At 34.5% G+C, this 21,866-nt stretch overlaps 1 protein-coding gene and 1 pseudogene across 1 annotated transcript; both read right to left on the bottom strand.

Moving 5' to 3' along the window:
• Positions 1-1,798: 1,798 nt before the first annotated feature.
• On the bottom strand, positions 1,799-4,524 carry LOC114711509 (beta-D-xylosidase 1-like; annotated as a pseudogene).
• Positions 4,525-16,116: 11,592 nt separating this feature from the next.
• LOC114711510 (acetate/butyrate--CoA ligase AAE7, peroxisomal-like) lies at positions 16,117-20,064 on the bottom strand. Its single transcript, XM_028895925.1, is given in 4 exon segments — positions 16,117-16,716; positions 16,719-17,082; positions 17,512-18,099; positions 19,759-20,064. Coding segments are annotated over 4 exon segments (1,695 nt in total). The 5' UTR covers positions 19,972-20,064; the 3' UTR covers positions 16,117-16,186.
• Positions 20,065-21,866: the final 1,802 nt, after the last annotated feature.

Raw genomic sequence — 21,866 nt, forward strand, 5'->3', positions numbered from 1 at the left:
TATTTAAGACTAAATTAATTTAATAATTATATCTTCTATAAAGATTGGACGAAATAATTTGTTGATTGTATCGTGATCAATAGATATCAGAATCAGCATGAAGCTTACTATCATCCACAGATTTGTTGTTATATTTTATTTATGTCATAATTACGAGGGTTGAAAAGACAAAACGCAGTGAAGAACACATGGTCCGCCTCCATTGTACCTATTTTTTGAAGCTGGATACAGGCCAAGAAGATGACCGACACTAAAAACAGAACTTGGCCCTTGCGGAGGGGAAAAAAAACAAAGAACATACCAAAATTGTTTTCCATAAGAGAATTTCACCTTCTTAATTATTTAAGTAATAATTAATCAGTTCTATATAAATCTCCCAACTCTGGAATTACAATGGAAAAAAAAATGCTCCTGACCAGAAAAAGATGCATATAAAAAGGCTTTAATTTATAATATCTGGAGATATTTAGGCCGACATCAAACACAGCAAATTTGTCAGATAAATTATTCATCATTTCGAATGAAAAGATTTCAAACTCTGAAAGATAGTTAGTTTTGGTTGGCCATCTATCGTAACCCTATCAACTGCTGCCAACTGGGCATGTTGCCGCCATAACCCTATCTTCATTCCTGCCCCTCTTATCTAACGTAGCCATCAAATAATTGAGATAGAAACACAGAGAGAAGGGGGAAAATAATATTCAAAGTGGCCAACTAACAGCACACTTGAAGCAAACTATAACCATATATATATTCATTGAATATATCAAACACTTTCAATATCTTACAGTACAGAGATAAGATGAGAGATTATTAACACGCTGATTATATCTTGGTTGTGCGAGACAAGTGCGGGGGGACAATTGAAGCATAAAATTTAGGAAAAATCACACACAGATCTCACAAAAGACAATTAATTCAAAAAAAGTCCATGAAAATCCCGAAATGATTCCTAAGTCCCCAGGGACCTGTGTGTGTATAAATTACAATTGTGAAATTACCTATTTAGCCCTATTAATTTTATTGCAGCAATTCATTTACACTCTTAACAGTGACTGTTGACAACCCGAAGAGAAGTGGTTAACAACCTCGGTAGCGTTCCTGACAACTCACTTTGTAGGATACCAATGGCATTGCCGAGATTGTTAACCACTTCTCCTCGGATTGTCATCAGCCACTGTTGAAGTTTTAAATGAATTGTATTGGGTTCAAATAGGTAATTTCATAATTACAATTTATCACACACAGGTCCCTGGGGATTTAGGAATCATTTGGGATTTTCAGAAACTTTTTCTAAATTAATTATTCTGTAGGAGCTGAGTGTAATTTTTCCTAAAATTTAAAGGGTCAAAAATACTTATTTCACCTTGATCATACTTCACATGAATGGCTGGGTTTTCAAATTAGCCAGGGAAGTTTAAATGTCCAAGAATAAGGGCACAAGATAGGCCAGAAAAAGACCTAGCCTTGTTAATTTGTCAGGTCTTTGGCATACACAAGTGCAATTGCAATGGACCATAGCTTCAACTTGATTTCAAAATAATCAATCAATACCTCAATACATCAACTTGCCAATAATGCAATTTGTTGCATCATTATTGGCTTCCAAACTTATTTAGACTCTTTCCAACCCCTATTTTACATTTGCAGTAAAAATACTTTGACTTGCACACTTCACCTACATAACAGCACTTGTCCACAAATTTTCTTTTTTTCCTGGACATCGTAGTCAGACCATCTTACAATTGCCACCTATAATAATACTCTATGCTACACTTGAGAATGACATTTATTTTTTGGCTTCTCAAATTGGGAATGACAGGCAAGAACTTAGCTACATCTATCAACAGTTTGGGTTGACAAATATAATCATTTTTTGTTTTAAGGTTTGATTTCTTGGGAAGTTTGGACGGAAATGGAATGTTTGAGATCACCGATGTGAAGCTCGTGGTCGCCCATTGGGATTCTTCGAACCCCAAACTCGTCCACGACACTGAGGTGGTCGCACACATGAACACCAACCTTAACTCGTTGCTTGGACCCAGCAGGCACATGAACCTTATGGAACCCTACCAACTGCTTCGTGTCGGACCATTTTCCAGAAGGTGGCTTGAGTATACGAGAACTGTGTGGGTGCCGTCCATTTTACCTTCGTTCTTCACATCGACGTGGAGTCCTAATTCCAGGGAATCACAATTCGCGTGGCTGACCTTAATGCATTGCTTGAAACGCTGCTGGAGTTTGTGAGAGCCTGGAGGCTGGCTAAAGGAACAGAGACTGTTTGGGAGCAAGGGCTAGGGTGTGCCTGAATCTGGTGTAGCTCAGCCCATGGCCGAAAGGGAACACCACCGGACCCTTGTAGAATCTGTAGGTCCTTCCCGGGTACCCTCTTGCTGGGTTTGGTCTCATGTCCATTACGTCATTGGCACTTTGGCCACATACTCCTGTGGGTACCATGTCATCGGAAGCTTTCCTCCTACATTAATCATAGTAAAAATATAAATAAATGCTTCTTGATTATAATCAATTTCAAAACAAAAATAATAGCTGGGTATAGTTCTTGTTTTTGTTTTTTTTGTTTTATTGATACTCTACCTGGGTTTGTTGTGCCAAACAGCACATCAGCTATGGCGGTTCCTCCGGCCTGACCAGGGTAACCCACCCACAAAATAGCACCGATCTTGGGATCTTTTTGGCAAAAGTGACATCAACAGGCCCACCAGACATAATAACCAGAACAACCGGGCCTTTGGAGGCCCGGGCCACTTTCGATACAAGCTCTTGCTGGCTGCCCGGTAGTAGAAGCCCAACTCTATCCCTAAACTCAGCTTCTATGGATTGGTCGAGGCCCACCACCAAGATCGTCGCATCCGCATGCCGTGCAGCTATCTCCGCCGCCCAAAGGCCTGGTTCCTTTACACATAACATCCCTACATCCCGTGTGATGAACAGTCTTAACATATCTCGCAATCCCTCGCAAAGGCGACGTGTAACCACATGCCACACCTATATATAAAATTAACCACATATATTTTAGATCCAAAACTTCAAAGAATAATAATAATGGATTAAATGAGCTTTACTTACCTGCGTAGTTTCCTATCATAGTAGTAGTGACATCAGAGTTGGGTCCAATGACCGCTACGGTGCGGTGACGTGCGCGGGATAGTGGGAGAGTGTTTCCTTTATTTTGGAGGAGAACAATGCCCTGTCTGGCGGCTTCAAGGGCGAGTTGTTGATGGGCGGGGGGTACACACATCTCTTGGGCCTAAGTGTCCATATGGTTGGGCAGAGGGCTCGCCGTCGAACATGCCCAATCTCATTTGAACCGTAAGAAGATTAGCCAAGGCGAGGTTGAGATCGTTCTCTGAGATGCGGCCCAATTTGATGGCATCTGCTGCATGAAGTGCCAGGAAAGGCCACAATCCAAGTCCAAGCCCGCTTTGATGGCGTCAGCAGCGGCCTCCTCGGGCGTTTGCGTGTAGTGTTGAGTGTCATACATAACCCCAACTGAATCACAATCGGACACTATGTACCTGATCACCAAAGCAAATCCAAGTCAACCATATCCCATAACTAATGTCATTTTCTAAACTTATTCTTACATTTTTTTTAAATTAATATATACTAAAATTTGGAATAATAAAAAGAGGGAGTAGGGATTGGGCTGACCCATTGAGCTTCCACTGGCCGCGGATGGTGTTGCGTAGGAGGTCGGGATCGGCGCAAGTGGGCTTCCCGTTCACCTGATTGTAGGAGCACATCACACTGGCCACTCCGCCGTCCACGACACATGCTCTAAACGGCACGTCGTATGTATCCGCCAGGTCTTGCTTGCTCACCTGCATCACATCACACACAACCCCACTCTCTACGTTACCATAATTAATATAAACATCGGGACCATGGTTCAACGTCCCTTGCCCCCCCCCAACTTGTGCTTCCCCATATCCCCAAAAATCAAAGCTAATAACTTTATCAACGTTTCAAGCAGACGGCATCCCTACTTAGCCATCAAATATCCACAAAACGACACTGTCAATTACTCAAAAGTTTTCGTGGCCCAACTCCCTTTCAACAACTTGCGCATTTGTCCGGTGTCATAAGGGGAAAAAATATTAAATGATACAAACACGCTTTTCTTTTCTTTTACATATATTTGTATTAATTTTATCAGAAAGAATAATTTTAGAAAATAAAATTAAAAAAAATCTTGTCTTGGCTTGAGACGCGGGGCGTGCATCAATAGTTAGATACATAAACATACCTTGGCGTTGAAGTGGAAGCGGTCAATGCCTTTCCAGTTATCGAGATCATAGGCGGTGTAGTGCTTGCAGCAGGCGGCAACCTTCAGGCGGTTGCCGGTGCCGTCGCCTTGGAGTCCCCTGACATAGTTGGCGGCGTACTTGGAGGCCACGATGGGGTCCTCGCCGGGAGTCTCTTGGCCGCGGCCCCACCGTGGGTCTCGGAATATGTTCACATTAGGGCTCCAGTATGTCAAACGGCCATCCCTCCATTGTACATTGCTCGCCTCATCTGACACTACCTGCACCCATCATCACATATTGTCTTCGTCAACTCAACCTTTTCTTCCATTGTCGTTTGCCCAAACTCCCAAAATATTTGCAAAGAAAATATTGGAAAAAAATCTAGCTTGTGTGGTTGCTAATGTGAAAGCGTTGTCTCAATAATATCTCTTCCCACAGAATCTATATTGACGTTTCTCCGATATTTATTTATTCTTTTGAAGAAGAAAGAAGGACTGTGATTGGCCCATCATAATTACGCACACCTCATTTGAAGCTGATTAGGTATTAGTGGTTGTGGCTCATTTGAAGCAAAAGCAACCAAACGGTGGCCTTTAAGAGAGACGCAGACACATAAACATATGCACACTTCACTTTATTGGAGAAAGATGTCTATATATTTTCAATAACACTAATTATACGCATGCACGAAAAAAAAAAAAAAAAAAAAGGATTCCTGATGTTATTGATGGCCTGACGTAAACTTCTTGAAATATAACCACCTAATTCAAACGCTGTTGCAAGTTGGGCTAGCCATATATCTAAGTCGGCAACCTGAGGACTTTCCCAGAGGTAATTAATACTAAAATGTGGAAATAAAAAAAGGTTATATCAAATCAACGATTCCTCACTTTTTGATAGACTTCACTTTGAATAAATATAAAAATGGTTTTTTTTCTTTAATAAATCGAGGGTGTATAAAAATGTCTACAGTGTTATAGTTGAAGTGCCTGGTCAGAGATATGATTTAAATGATAATTAACTATCTGGAGATGTTTAAATTATTCACGTCAGAATCTTCAGCTCAAACTTCAACACCTTGGTTGGTCGCACATGACGTGATTTATTTTAATACTTTGCTAATAAATGATGATTAATAAAACACCGGGAAACTTGTCTGTATCGCCAACTCTGTAATAAAATTAAGAAATAAGAATAATACACTCTGTCGCCCCCACTAGTTAGTTGTTCTCATTAGGGAAAAAACACGGAGATGAAAAAATACAAATATTATGTAAGAATTATTTTCTTAGTTTTACTCTTCATTTAATATCTGTTATTGAAAAAATAAGTAATAATCATTTAGAATAAGAATCTAAATTAGGATAAGCAGATAATCCAAGAGAAAACTATCAATCTTAGACTTTGATCAATCATATAATAATTATTGATGTCACGAGTGACCAAAACCCAGGAAAGAAATTGAAGACAAGAACGAGTGAGTGTACTGTAAACACACGAGCGAAGACAACCCACCATATTGTTGTGTCGTTTTCTTCGTTATTTTATGTTTGTTTGATGGCCTTTCAACGTCTCATCACATGGGGATGGGATGGAACCAAGTATTAAATTAACCATCCTCTCTTTTTATTTCATTTTCACCCATATTCTTCATCAGATGTTTTACTTTTACCTCAGTCATCAAAGGTTTAAAAATTACACTACAAATAAAATTTATACCCTAGCTTGGTAGTTAGGCTTCATGTTAAATTTAATACACCCCTAATAATTAGCACTATGTGCATGATACTATTGTTTGACCTCTAGCTATAATTAATTTCACTGATTTTTATTGTTGTGTCCGATAAAAAGAAACAAAAAAAAAAAAGGAAAATGAAGTAAGAATAGTCAAATATTTAACAAAATATTAAAAAAATAAAATTCTTAAATTAATAATTTAATCATGAAAATTTTAATCATTGAGATCAGATTTAAAGTTGAATGAAATATATATAATGAAAGAAAATTAAAGCTGTTGTTAGCTGGTGTATGTATTCAATTGGATTATGATGTATATTTATGAACAGATAATTAATAAGTTTCTATATATGGTTGGAAAAAAAAAAGGACGAAATTTGGAGTTCACGGGCGAAAAAAAGAAGAAGAAGAAGAAGAGAAGATGGAGCAGCCAATGAGAGAAATGTTACCCGTCCGATTTCGCGCCAGAGAGATTGGTTGAAGGAAGCAGCAGCGGTGGTGATGACCTGAGGGAAGCTAGTGGCGCCAGGGAAGGCCCCACCGAACTTGGTTCCGGGACCCACATTAGAGACGCCGTGAAGCGCCTCCGACCACCACTCATACCCCTGAATACCCAGTCTCGGCACCGCAATCGCATTATTCACCACCAGCCTTATCTTCTCCGGCAATGTCAGCCTTCCGATCAGGTCCTGAACCCTCACATGAATCGGCACATTCGTCCTGCAAAACTTCAAGCTCCTCGTCAACCCATTCTTCGGGTCGCATGCAAACGGAACCCTCCCCAACCCAAACGACGACACACACCACAGAACCAGAACCAGGAAGAAGAAGAAGAAGAAGAAGCCTCTTATTGTTATTGGCCATACTCATAAAATGAGACCCAAAGGAATCAAAAGGAAGGAGAGTGAGATAGAGAGCATTGAAGTATATGGTGGTGGCTATGGCTATATATATAGATATGTACAGGGCAGATATGAAAGTTGCGTCTTGCAGAAGAGTTTGGTTGGGTTTGGGTAGAGATAGAATATTTTAGAGAGAAAGAGGGGAGTTCAATTCATGATTGGATTTCCACGTCGATGGAGTTCTACAACGACTCAGAAACTAAATCCCAACTCAGATATAGATGTTATAATTAATTATTGTTGTGTTATTTACTTTTGGAGTGAGTTTATCAGTGTCAGACGCAGTTAGGCTTAGTGGGTTAGATATGGTTCGAGCCACTCCTACCCATTCTACTGGTTGTTTTCTTGCGGTTACTTAAGATATTTAAAGAACCTTTTAAATTAGCTAGAGTCGTCCCAAAGTTAACGTCTGAAACAAAACTACTAAACACGAATCACTCGATAAAATAGTATTCTCTGTATTTATTATGTTACAACTAAAGCTACCATTAATGTTCTTAATTAGATTCCTCGATCTTGTTTGGTGTTAGACTCCAAAAGTTTCATATCTTCTTCTATGTTTTACTTTCCTATTTTCATCATCAGTTACGTTGAATTACGGGGGTTCTGTATATTGAAATTTATAACTAGCTAGGGTTACTTTATTACCCGTGATCTAAATTTTAATAATTTAGTGCCATAGCTGATCTGAAAACTGGCGAGAGCTACCTATAATACCTAATATTATTCTGAATCATATATCTGTTAAAAAGAAAAAAAAGAAGGACCAAATACAAAGGTTTGGAATGATATTTTCCATATAGAACAGCTGGCCGAGTCATGTGCGGCTTATTGAAAATTATATACTATTCAACCCAAGATGCTCTTTAATTAATTTTGTGTTGACGTGAAACGCGTTCTTTCATTTAATTATAATTATCACAGGTTGCTATTGGTCTTGTAAATAATATTTCTTCATTCGTCCGTATTCTCTCTTTATTATAATTAGGGTAAAACTCATGAAGTTGTATTATTAATTAGGAGGAGAATAAAAATGAAGTGAAAGAGCCAATTAAGTCCAAATATTTGACGATTTCTGAGAGTTCCCCCTCACCAAATACAGAGACTTTCGACGCCCAAGAAAAAATTTACTTTTTATTGGTGTTCACCAATATTGATCCAAGCAATTAATTTCGTACATGACGTAACTTGAATTGACTAATACACACAAAAATTATTGACTGACCCAATAGTCTATACAAGTTTTGATTATATATATATATATATAATATTAGCCATAATTTTTCTTTCTTTTTCTTTGCTTTGTTTCTTCTGTCAAGGTTATTTTGTGTTTGCGTAGCTCAAAAAAAGAATGAAGATAAAAAAATTATATTTTTGTTGTATTGTATGGACAAATACATGTACATGATTATTTATTCAAAAGAATCTAAGCCAACCTTGCTTTAAAAGGGTCCACAAGCTTTGATTGAGAAAGGAGACGAAATAAGATAAACACAAATACATGACTGGATAAGGGTGGCAAAAGCATAATATCCATTTCTATATCTTTTCATGTGCTATAAGAAATATTTCAGAATAAATTAGTGCTACGCAATTCCAATATATATATTTATTTATTTATTTTAGTGACAGCAACGAGAGAGACAGGGTATGATTAAAATCACGAAATTGTTAGACGAGTATACGCAATGGTTTGATTTTTCTTGTGTTTCATAAAAACATTGTCAAGACCAGAGTACATAATACCACGTAATCTGGTCTGGTCTAATATTTGTTCCACATGTAAAAATCGTCTAAATTTAATTTATTGTGATTTTTTATAAGGATTTATTGTGAAGCTCTAACATATATAGAGTTAAAAAAAATGAATAAATAAATCTAAAAGTTTGCGGGAAATTCACCTTTCCTCCTCTCTGTTTTAAACTTTACTATTCAACTTTTTTAAAATATTTTTTTCTCACACTAAATTCTACGGGATTTTACGTTATGTAAAATTAATAAACCATATATAATTCAGACTGGTATACAGTGTTTTCTCTCAAAGAAAAGCATGAGATTTTTTTAGATATTTCTAGGCACAAACATGTATTTTTCATAATTTAATTGAGTATACTTTGACAAAAAAATTAATAAATAAAAAAATTCAGATATCAATATATATAAATTTAACTATATGCAAAACAGAGTATGATGGGGAGATAAAGCGTGTGTTTCAACGTTTTTAGGGAGAATGACTAAAAGCCTGCGGTGGTTCCCTTTCGCAAAATCCCCAGTATTATAGGGTGCAAATTAAAGCCTTCTTTAGTACAAGATCATATATTAATTTATGAGTGATGATTATAAAATTTGGACTTATATATAGTTCTAACGAAAATTCTGTTACTTATATAAAATTAGCAAGAAATAGGTATTATATTCCCCCTTTCTAGTGATTAATCACAATAATTGGAAGGAATGAGTTGAAAATTAATGGAATATTTTGGGATGGGACCTTCTAATTAGTTATTGGATCAGTAAGTACAACGTCAATAGACGAAGTTTTGTTTTGTTTGCCCTTTTGTTTTCATCATTTTTTAAACACAGCTGATTATTATACGTCCTTTAATTTACCTGGCATTTCCTCCAACCGGATGAATAGGCACCTTTTTTGTGGCTTCTAAAAGGTTAACCTTCAATTTTAGTTAAGCACCAATGATGAAGGAATAATTGGGTAAATGAGGACAAATTTGGGCATAACGAAAGGAGCACAACCAATTTCATGGGACAAACTTCAACTTGAAGCATCGTCAGCACAAGCACTGATTAATATCATAGAACCCTTTTTATACATGTGACGTACCTTAAAATCAATAAGATCAGCCTCAAATCATATTGATTCTTTAAAAATTAACATATTGACGTATGATTTGAAGCCAAGTTTATCCTTAAACGGTACAATGAATCAAATATTCCAAACTCTCATCACATCATATAACGAATAGCCCAAATTAATTAATTAACCGACCATTAACCTTTGAGTGAAATAAATTTAGTTAAAAAAATGTTTCTATATGAAGATATAGATGTAGATATGAAATTTAGTTAAGGATGTCGGTGTTGTACTTCGTTGGAGGATCAAACTAGTAGGTCGCCTGTTTGGTTGATGTGTCTGTGGGGCCTTGTGTCATTTAACAGAATTCACAGAGACAATGTAACAGATTGTATATTGACTCAACATCGGACATAAGTTCTTACACTATATTTAACCGACGGAACGGGCACTGTAAGGGGACAATAAGTACATAAGCTCATCGATTTGATTCCTAATTAATACGGTTTCATTAATTATTAACTAGTTGTTGAAAGTTTGGGATCTCCTTTTTTGCTTGCCCGAATTGAATTGCCATCTTCATATATACACGATAGTTTATAACTGATTTGCCAGATGATGCCCCCAAATTATATATAAGAAATATTTCCTTTTTTTTGGCTTTTTCTTTTAATTATGGGGTGAAAATAAGCCATTGGAGGCCGGTGTCTGAAATATCTATTGAACAGAGTGAAGATTGATACATAGAGGCAGCGGGTTCACCTAAATCGCAATCAATAAACTAACTTAAGAAATCTAGCTTCTAGAAAAAGGATAACTCACCAAATAAAACTTCAGAATTGGAGCTCTCAAATAGAAGTTCAAAGTCATGAAACAGTGAGAGCTGTGTTAATTTTAACTATGCATGTCAGTTTAATTAAGATGGCACAAACTGTGATAACGTACGTACGTTGGTGTGCGTTGATGATTAATTAAATAAAGAGAATATCAGAGGGATTGAATTTACACGAAGGAATATGATATCTTGTGGGAATGCCAACCTGGAAGCTATCTACTTTGAGTGTGACATAGCCTTCAAGCACCACTTCTCTGACTCTGATCTCTCTTCTCTCTGTGCGTATTTAGAGAGAGAGAGAGAGAGAGAGAGAGGATAGAGATTGATGATGTGGAGAGGGTAAGCGGGAAAACGAAGATGGAGGGGGAAAGAGGAGGATAGAAGAAATGGACCCACACCACAAATCCTATCTGTAATACCATAACTTTGGATCGTAAGCTTACTATCTATTTTGGTTACCTCAAGTGTAATCGATCAACTCCAACTTTTTTGGCCGGCAACTGGCTCATGCATGCCTATCCCTACACGTCACCTTCAATCTCAATCATTCTAATATAAGAATTTATTACGTCATATGCTTAATGTAATATCTACTTAATTAGTTTAGATAGATTAAAAGAACTAGTTAAATTAGTTATTTATTAAAAATATATTGGTTTTTCTAAAATATCTTCTTTGGTTTCTCTGAACTACTCTCTTATGTTGTTTTACACTGAAACTATCCTGTGATATAAACACTTTAAGATGTGTAATAAGAAGGAATAAAATAACAATATTTTTTAATTTACAATTTTCTCTCATATTAAATATAAAAACTAGTTGAAAAGTTTGTAATCGGTTATTTTAATGATATAAGGTATGTTTGGATTAGCGGTGGAAGAAGTTACTTTTTTTCAATTTGACTTTTACAAAAGTGAGATTAGGTAAAAGTTAGGTAGTGTAATGTGATTTATGTTTGGATTGGTTTTTGTAAAAAAAATCAGTTTAAGAAGTTAAAATTGTTTGGATGATTAATAAAAAAGTAAGTTTAGATATAAAATGACTGAAAAGGACATAAAATTTAGGGGAAATTGCAAAAAAAGACCTTGGAATTGTAAAAGCAGATAGGGACCCTTGACAACTTCACTTTGGGTTTTGACAAGAATAATATGCCCTGAAGTTGTCAAAACCCAAAGTGAAGTTGTCAATGGTCCCTATCTGCGTTTTTACAATTCCAAGGTCTTTTTTGCAATTTTCCCTAAAATTTATAAATAGTTATATTTATATTATATGTTTATAATGTGATAATTGTCAGAGAAAAATTAAAATTAAAATTATAAAAATAAAAATAGTTATCTTTTAAAAAATAATAAATTTATTTTTTTTAAATGATTTATTATTCAAAAAATAATTTTTTTAATATTAAAAACCAATTGGCCGGATTAAAAAAAAAAGAACTCACATCATGCATTCTCTCTCCTCCCTCACTCATGGGCCCCACAAAATGTGTAGTAGAGAAGCTATTTTTGAGCAACAGCAGCGGAGAAGTTGAAGGCAGGAGTTTTTGAAAAAAAATCAGTTTCCGGTACAAGTCCATTTATTTTCACGTCGAATCCAAACATCTCTTTTAGGTAAAAAGTTACTTTTTTCAGTTTTTACCAGTGGAGAAATCAGTTTGGAGGCCTTCATCGTGATCCCAAACACACCCATAGACTCTTTTAACATGTGCAATCAAATATATATGGTTTCTAATGTAAGTATATAATTGAAGTGGGTTATTTTAGTAAAACTAACAGACTGAAATATGATATATGATGAGAAGACACGCTTTATGTGTAACAAAAATTCTCAATATATTATGTATTTTTAAAACATACCTAACTCACCATAATGTATGAAAAAAATAAATTCAGTATTTAGAGATAGGGTGTTGAATGGATGAGAACTAAAGAAAGAAAAATACCAAGCTGCTCTTTAGATGCAACAAACTGGGGCATGCTCTGTGATTATGGGCTTTGCCCATCAGCCATAACATAACATTCTTATCCTTAAACGACAGTGACGTTCACAGGTCGTTTTGCCCAGCCGCCAACAAATACTCTAACTTTGCTTCTTTTCCTTTTTCTTAATTAATTTAATTTAATTTAATTTAGCGGAAGGATGGTTTATTATTTATGAAGCTACAAAGGTATCCTACTTTTTTTGGTTCACACTTCACCGGCTTATCTGCAAAAACTGCCCGACCTTCGGGTGTGAGAAATAGAATTCTCCAAGTTCTTGATTTATTTTTTGTAATTGGAAGAAAAAGTCTCATGTGTGTCTGTGCGACTGTGTGTCTTAATTTTTTTTAATTCTGTAAATTTTGCAAAAGAAGATTATTCCACGAGTTATGAAAAGATATTTTTCTTCTACCAGAAATACGTGGACGAGATAAACTCAATAGGAATCTCTTATACTAAATCATTAATTACATAAAAAGTCGTTCTTTGATTATTTAAAAACTAAATTTTCCTTAATTGATTTGCCCAAAGCTAACAGCTTTTGATTTAAACCACACTCGAAATGATTATTTCATTACAAAGTAGGCCACATAATAGTGTTGAAAGAAAATGATACTTGAACAAGTTCAAAACTTCATAAGGACTTTTATCACATTCTATTTCAACTACCATTTCAAGTGAATGTAATTTTATCCAATTAAGATAAGAAATTTTTTGGGGCAACAAGATAATTAAGAAATCATCTCGATTATTGAAATTCTAAATTGGTTATTATTCATTTTATTAAAGTATTAACTTACCTTTTATTTGATTTAACCACTGAGAAAGGTATTAAAAATTGAGGGATGAAACAGCTATTGAGCTGTGCCGGAGTTGGATCCATGGATGGTATTAACTACAAAGTAGTTGGAAGAATGAAAAATTGAAAACCAAAATTGCAAGCAATTAACGAATCCGTTTGAAAGAGTTGGGTCAAATCACACATATGAAGAAATACTTCCCCGCAAATCTAACAGCTAGTTAGGATGTTGATTGTGATATTAAATATAAGATTTCGATCTATTCTATCTCATAAATTTATAATTTTTTCTCCAAATTATTTATACTGATTCCATATGTTAAGAAAATTTCCATCAACAAATAGTTCTAATGCAAATGATTAAAAGTATAAATTTTAAAAAAATCAACATATATTTTTAATAAATAACTAATTAGATTATTTTTAAAAAATTTATATAATATTATTTAACTTTTATATTAAGAATCGGGAAGTGTATGGTTAGAGTGGAAGCGTGAGCCTTCATTGGAAGAGAGGTTACGTAGGTTGTTTCACTTTCTGGTACGCCACTTTCACTTTCAGCATCAAAGCGCCTGACCTTCTAGATGTTACACCTCGTCATTACTCTAATCACCAACCCAAAGCAAGATTAACAGTGCAAAACTCAAATTCAATGATTCTTCTTCTTTTTGACCCAATTATGTAATTTTAATGGTGTTTTTTGGATGTAAGCAACAACTTGCTTTATTTTAATTTGTTGCCTCTCCTAGCCATTCAAGAAATTGACTTTTCACTTTACTGTATTAAGCTTGAGGTTTATTAATGTTTGATGGCAATTAAATTTTCTTTTATTTTCTTAAAAAAAAGGGCTTTTCTTTTCTGTAGGTAATCATTTGACCGCTTGCAAAATGGAAACTGAGCGTTGGACTGTTGTTATCACGCAGACTTGTTTGTTTGGAGCCTCTTAACCATTGGTTTCAATTTTTAAACGTCAAAAGTCCATTTCCACAACCAACACTAACTAAAAGTTTGCTTGGGTTTTACAAGCTTGTCCCAAAAGCCTGTTTCTTCAATTGAAAAGTTAATAACGCAATTTTTTTCCACAAATAATTAATTTTTAACAAGGAACATGATTTACATATTTTTTATTATAGAGTATTCAATACGTCAAATTTTATATTTTTATATAATTTAAAAAAATCAAATTTTACATGATAAAAGTTACATATAATTACGCCCATATCCTTTTAATAGTTATACATTTAAAAACAATTCTCATTAAAACAAACTTTCAGTTTATTAAACTAACTTTTTCAAAAAAAAAAAAAGAGAATACTGAAATATTTGTTCTGTATATTCAATATGCTTTTATCCAATTTAATTAAACTAAGTAAGCTTTAAAACAATAATAAATTTAATAATAAGATTTTATTATAAAATAAATAACACATAAAAATCCATATACCTGGAATTGATTAAAAATAAGTATCTTAAGGAAATTTTTTTGATCTAAATATAAAACCCGCTACATTAATTACCACCATCAGTCCTAAATATAATATTTATTTTGTATTACAATCTAATCTTAAATATAATAATTTTTTTGCAGTGCAGTTGATATTATAAAGTGGAATTTATATTTAGGATTGAAAATTTTTAATCCAGTTTCAATTCAACGAATGTACTTTCTGCGAACAAAGTCTCCTGTAACAAACTCAATACCAAACCTACGATGAGGAAAAATTGTGTGTCTGGGCTGAAGTGCCCTTATTAGATTCCCTTCACACTCCATTACATGTATTATATTTAAATACATCAAATTATCTATAGAATTTTTTTAAAAAAAGAGACACTTAAATAACCTAAATTTTTATTTAGATTATTGAATTTATCAAATTTATAATCAGGTCACATGACTCAAAAGGGATTTTAAAATTTTATGAAATGACTCTAATACCCGTAGAAACCCAGAAGAATAAGAATTTTTTATTATTTTCAAGTTATTAATTTAGAATTAAAACATGTTATTAACATTTAAAATTGTATCATGACAGTTTTTATTCAAAAATTTATTGCAAGTGTGTTTTGGAGATAAAAAAATTATTAATTTAGAATTAAAATATATTAACTACGAAATGTAACGTATTGATTTTCAAAATTGTATTAATTTTCCTTTGATTTCTAATTAAATGGGCATCAAAGTCATTTTATAAAATTTTAGAATCCTCTTTGGGTCTTATGAGCTTATTAAGGATTTGACAAATTTAATGACCTAAATAATAATTTGGATTATTTTAAGGGATTTTTCCTTGTATATATGATTATAAAATTCATATCATGACTACATCCTAAAAAACATATCTTTTTATTAATTTTCACAAATTAAAATATTTTAAACTCAAATAATTCAAACATCTTCATTTGCTGATAAAATTTTTTTATGTTTTGCAGCAGATAAAGGTTTTGAGTATCCATCAATCTTTATTGGACTAGGTTCATGGGGCCAAGCCCAATGTTTAGGAGACCAAGCATGCGTCTAACTCGTTAGCCCACCAAAGGACAGCCACTAGCCACTTGAATCCATCTTCGTTGGCTAGATTTGAAATTTTACTTAAAAAATAAAAATTTTAAATATGAAAACACACACGCACCCCGACAAATGAATGGACCCGTGACCAGACAAACAATCACCAATTGCCATGAAATGATTACGACAAGGAAGCCTGACTTAACCTGAATTTCCGATGAAGGATTAACCTCTTGTTAAATATAAACACGGGAGTACAGCGCAAGCTTTACTCAAAACAGTGCAATAACGAAAGCAACTTTATATAAAGCAAGCATTTAGACTAGGCACTACAATTATTAGCAAATAAAATTACAACTTGCTCAACTTGACGGGACCCATCTCCTTTGCCCTGGCCCTCAATATATGCTTCTGTATCTTCCCAGTGGCTGTCTTTGGCAATGGTCCAAAAAACACCGACTTGGGTATCCAATAAGCAGGCATCTTTTCTCTACAGAACTTCATTATATCGTCAGCAAGACGTTGCTCATTAGAACCATCCACACCTGGCTTTAATGTCACAAAGGCGCAAGGAGACTCACCCCATTTCTCATCTGGCCTTGCAACCACTGAAGCCTCCAGTACTGCAGGGTGAGCGTACAGAGTATTCTCGATCTCAACACTACTGATATTTTCAGCCCCAGAGATGATTATGTCCTTTGATCTGTCTTTGATTTCCATATATCCATCAGGGTGTTTCACAGCAAGATCTCCAGAGTGGAACCATCCGTTTGCAAAGGCTTCTTCGTTTGCTTTTGGGTTCTTTAAGTAGCCTTTCATCACAGCATTACCACGCATCATAATCTCTCCGATGGTAGTTCCATTAGCAGGAACAGGTTGCATGTTTTCGGGTTTATGACATCAAGACCTTCTAAAGCAAGGTAGCGAACGCCTTGCCTTGCATGGAGCCGGGCTTGGGTTTCAGGGGGAAGAGATTCCCACTCAGGCTTCCAGACACATACTGTGGAGGGGCCATAGGTTTCTGAGAGACCATAAGTGTGAGTGACGCGAAATCCTCGTTGTGTCATGGCAGAAAGAACAGAAGGAGGAGGAGCAGCCCCTGCTGTATTCACATGCACAACATGGGGAAGAGGAAGAATGGCTTCCTCAGGCCGGGCGTTAACTATTGAGTTCAGTACCACTGGTGCTGCACAAAAATGTGTCACTTTGTACTTGGCAATGGCTTCATATACTGCCCTTGCAGTAACCTGTATAAAAAGCATTCAGTTGAAGGAAAATAATTGAGTTATCAAAGTAGGTATTAGGTAAAGAGAATGGATCTCAACAAGGATATTATAGTATGCATTAACTAACAAGTGAATCATGCATAAAGACTTCAGCTTCTCACAGCAAACAAAGAACAGGTCATTTGAAATATAACAAAAGATTCTATCTACCTTGTTTTAAAATAAGCATGCTATCACTTGTCACCTACTGAACAAACCAAAACGACCAATACAGAAGTAGTGGTCTGTAACTCCAAGCAAAATATCAAGGCCAATATTGACAATAGTGCCAAATTAAAGCTAGAAATAGAAAAGACAAACACGGCATGTCAGGCATGTTCATAAGGATGACAAGACAACTTGTTGAGACTCTCAACAGAATGCAGAACAAGAACATATCCATTGATATACCTGGCGAAGGCATATGTTAGTCCCACAAAGAGCGGCAAGTGTCCAAGTGTAGCACCAACCATTGCAATGAAACATAGGTAGTGTCCATAGATAGACAGCTCCTTCGTTCATCCCCCAAATGAGAGCTCCACTTAGAGACATGACATATGCCCCTCGGTGATGTAATACCACACCCTTAGGACTAGCAGTAGTTCCAGATGTATAACCCAGAGCAATGCTCTGCCACTCATCTTCTGGTGGTTTCCAAGCAAATTCAGGGTCACCACTTTCTAGAAATTTCTCATAGTCAATGGCACCTTTCGCCAAAGCATACCGTAATGCCTTAGGATCACAATTTTCATCACCGATGACTATTAAGATTGGAGGCTTAAAATTTTTGCTTTTCTCGGACCAGATTTTCAAAGCTTCCTCTGCCAAGGAAAAGAACTCTTGATCCACCATTACAACCGCGGCAGTTGAATGACCAAGAAGAAAAGCTATGGTTGATGCATTTAGTCGAATGTTAACAGTATTCAGCACAGCTCCTGCCATAGGAATTCCAAAATGAGCTTCATAAAGGGCAGGAATGTTAGGTGCAATAACTGCTACCTGTTGGCAGGAGAAGAAAATTACTTCAATAGTGAACACACTCTAGTACAACATGACAGAGTAACAAGGCCATCGTATTGAAAGTTTAACACGGGGAAAAGACTAGAAAGAAGCCCCAAAGGATTTGAGCAAGATCTTTTCATTAAATCGTCGGGAACAGGTCTCCAAGTAGAACCACTGCAAATTTTTTGGCACATCAATTCCTTTATGGGGGCGATTTTAATCACACACCGACATTCATAAAGGCGACCAATTAGTAAATGGTCGTGATTTTATTTATATTCATCATACAACGGAAGAATTCTAATCTCTGCCTCTATATACTTTCGCCTACCTCTGACCATCGAATTGCATATTTTGTCATAAAATAAAATAAAATAGAAAAGTCGTAAGCTTATCTATTTTACTTTAATTAATGAGATGACACGATGCCAGGAAATTTCACAAGCTTACGTAACAAACCTGAGTCAGCGAAAACCAAGTCTTGCTTAATTTAATCTAGCTCGATAAAGATTTGGCAGTCTTATCCAAAGAAGAGGCTAGATTAGGTTCTATTCGTGAATTATGAGGAACTCTGAAATTAACAATGAATTGTAGAGCTACAACGAAGCCATTCCATTTCAGTCAGATGATGAAAATACCCATAACTCATTTTCGTCCAGAAAGGAATCGCTATACGGCCATCATTGAATTTGGATTGTCTCTAGTCGAATCCATTCCAGAATAAAACAAAATCTGCAGTCATATTTGTTCATCTCCAGTAGGAAAGGCATAAGCCGCAACAGCTAAAAAGACATCGGGGTGATTTAAATATACTTTATGAATGATTTGTTCGGCTTAAACCAGAGGTGGAATCTTTTGTGTATGTTTTCCGTAAAGATAGAACTTTGTATGGCATATTCAAAAGCTTCTTGAATTTTCTCACCAACAAATACAAATCTTAAATTTACAAAAAATCAAATTATGTGCATTAAAGATTATAATAAACATCGTCAGCAACAGCTCTCAACTCTTCACCATAAAAATAATGTTATCGTTCCATAAGCCGGAAAAAAGTCAATTTCGAGCAATTCAAAAGCGCCATAATTCTGCAAGAACGGCTAATCGATTTTAAGAATTTAAACCCACTCTCTTACAATTCAATAATATTTCTATGCACCCAAAAATGAGAACTAATACACAAAAAAATTAACGTCGACAGAAATTCTTTATATAATTATATAATATAATTAGTATAGCATATATTTAATAAAGTAAATGCAATTGACCTTATTAATTTCTAAATAAATTAAATATTTTATTTTATTTTTTTAATAACTTATTAAAAAAGTTCTTTTTCGTAAAAAGAGAGAGAGAATACGACAGAGCGAAAAAATGGACCCTGGGAGATCCAAATTCGAATCTCCCACCACAAAAATAACCCAGACACTGGGGGTCTAGGCCTACAGCCATAGAGCCTTATTATCATGCTTCCGCCTCCAATATTTATATTTATAATGAAAGAGAAGTAGCCAGAAACTCAAAGATTCATTTACTCTTAAAAATCAAGTTAATTCAGATAAACTCCTGCGTTTCCATCGTTCGCTGCTGTAAAATCGGGGTGATGGGATCTTATCATAGAACGAAGAAAAACGAAGGTTGAAGGTGACAGAGAAATACCGTAGAGCCGACACCGATGGAACGGAGAGAAAGAGCAGAGGCCAATCGGCGGCAACGCTGGTAAGTCTGAAGCCAGGTATAGTGGAGGGATCCATGGATAACCGATCTTCTGGTGGGATGCACCTGAGCTGCTCTTTCTAGAAACCACAACGGCGTCAAGGCTGTGTAGTTCGCCGCGTTCTTTGGAAGATCGTCTATGTCGCGCCCCACCATCGTCTCTGCTCCGCCTCCTCTCTCTCCGCTCTCTCTCCCTCTCTATCAGAATTTCTGTTTTCCCTCTCACACTGCGTTAAAGCTCGATGCATATGACTTCAGCTGCTCCCGGCCGCGTGCCTATATATAGAAGGCCTCGGAGAGAGTGGACGCCTGATCGAACGGCCAATAATGCCTGACGAAGCCAATTTCTCTTTCATTTTTATTTTCCTGTGTTCCGAATTTGGCGTCATTATCTTTAGCGGTGTGTCTCTGGCTGGCGTTACTGTTAATAATTTTTAAAAATTTTAACTAAATTAGAATCTTCACTGGATCTAGATACATCGCGTTAAATGTGAAAAATCAATTGCATTATCACTAATCTCATATAATAAATACCAACTGCTCCATTCTTTAATATAAAAATTAATTTAATTTTTAATTTAATTTTAAATATAAAATTTAATTCATTTATTCTGTATTTATATTTATTTATTTTTTTTAAAGTAGATTCTATACTTTACAGCAGTTATACATGTTAAAAATTTAATTAAATAATAACATTACTTGATATGTGATTAATAAAAGTATTTTAGAAAAGATAACACTTAATTATTATAAATAATTAATTTAATAAAATTTTTTAATCTATTTAAATTAATCAAATAGTTTTTATATTAAAAGTAAAGAAAGTATTTGTTTTGTTGGCAAATAAAAAAAGAAGGCAAATATTTGTTATCAATTTTATATATCATATTTGAATATCAATATAAATGGATAGAAAAAGTAGATCCCTTTTCTCAAGATACGAAAAATGGCTGTAATGTTGACAGTTGAAAGACGCTGATTCCAAAAACGATCTGACACTTCCTCTTTTTTGCTATCATTAGAATATTAATTTAATAATATGAATAATATCATATATTTTTAACCATAAATGGAGTGATAATTATAAACAATATTATTCAGATCAGATTTTAGATGATACAAGGAAATATATCTAGTCATCATAAAAAATCAGAAAACTTGTTATTAGATTTTAGATTCCATGAGAGGTATAATGAGATTCAATGATTCAGGAAAATTATATTTTCAAAAATTTGTGTCCATTTTGTCGTAATTTATGTAAAAGTTAAAATAAATTTGAAATTTTTTCTAATAACTATAATCCAATTTGTCAGTTTAAAATATTTAGCACAATAACTTAATGCAATTTATATAATTAGTCTCACATAGTAGAATAAAATTTTTGTAGTTGTTGTTGTAGTATTACTCTTCCGGTTTTTAATATAAAACCCAATTGTTAAGTTAGTTTTGGTTCTAAATATAAGACTCATTTCTCATATTTATTAATTTTTTTAAATTAATTTTATAGATACTTCCTCAACCATAATCAAGTTAATCTTTTCAGATGTGTAAAAATACTCATAAGCTTATAAAATTAGAGCAAAAATAACACTACTGATATTATAGCGGAGCTCACCTTAATATTATGAAACTATCAAAATGCCCTTAAACTTAAAAAAAAAAAATGTCAAATGTGCAAAAATATCTATAAATTTTAGTTCAAGTGCGCCGAGTACCATATATTTTTTAATAGGTACAAAGGCACTCATGATTTTGCAGATAAATTTATTCTTTTTGTTTTGGCAAAAAAAAATCTGTTAAATTTTATTATATTATTGTAATATTAATTATTTTATGGTTAGTGTACATGTTTGGTTTTCTAAATTTACATCAACTTTTAATTTAGCCTCTTAAATATATAAATTGTATTTTCAATTCCCTTAATGTTGACACTGCTAGTCTCATCAACTATTTAATTTAAAATTTTACATTGAAAAATATTTAAAATAAAACTTAGTTTGATTTTTAACATCAACCACCTATTTTTCAATATATAAAAATATTAATGG

The sequence above is a fragment of the Neltuma alba genome, unplaced genomic scaffold (assembly GCF_004799145.2).
Source record: "Neltuma alba isolate B1F8T4 unplaced genomic scaffold, ASM479914v2 tig00011291_pilon, whole genome shotgun sequence".
Taxonomy (NCBI): domain Eukaryota; kingdom Viridiplantae; phylum Streptophyta; class Magnoliopsida; order Fabales; family Fabaceae; genus Neltuma; species Neltuma alba.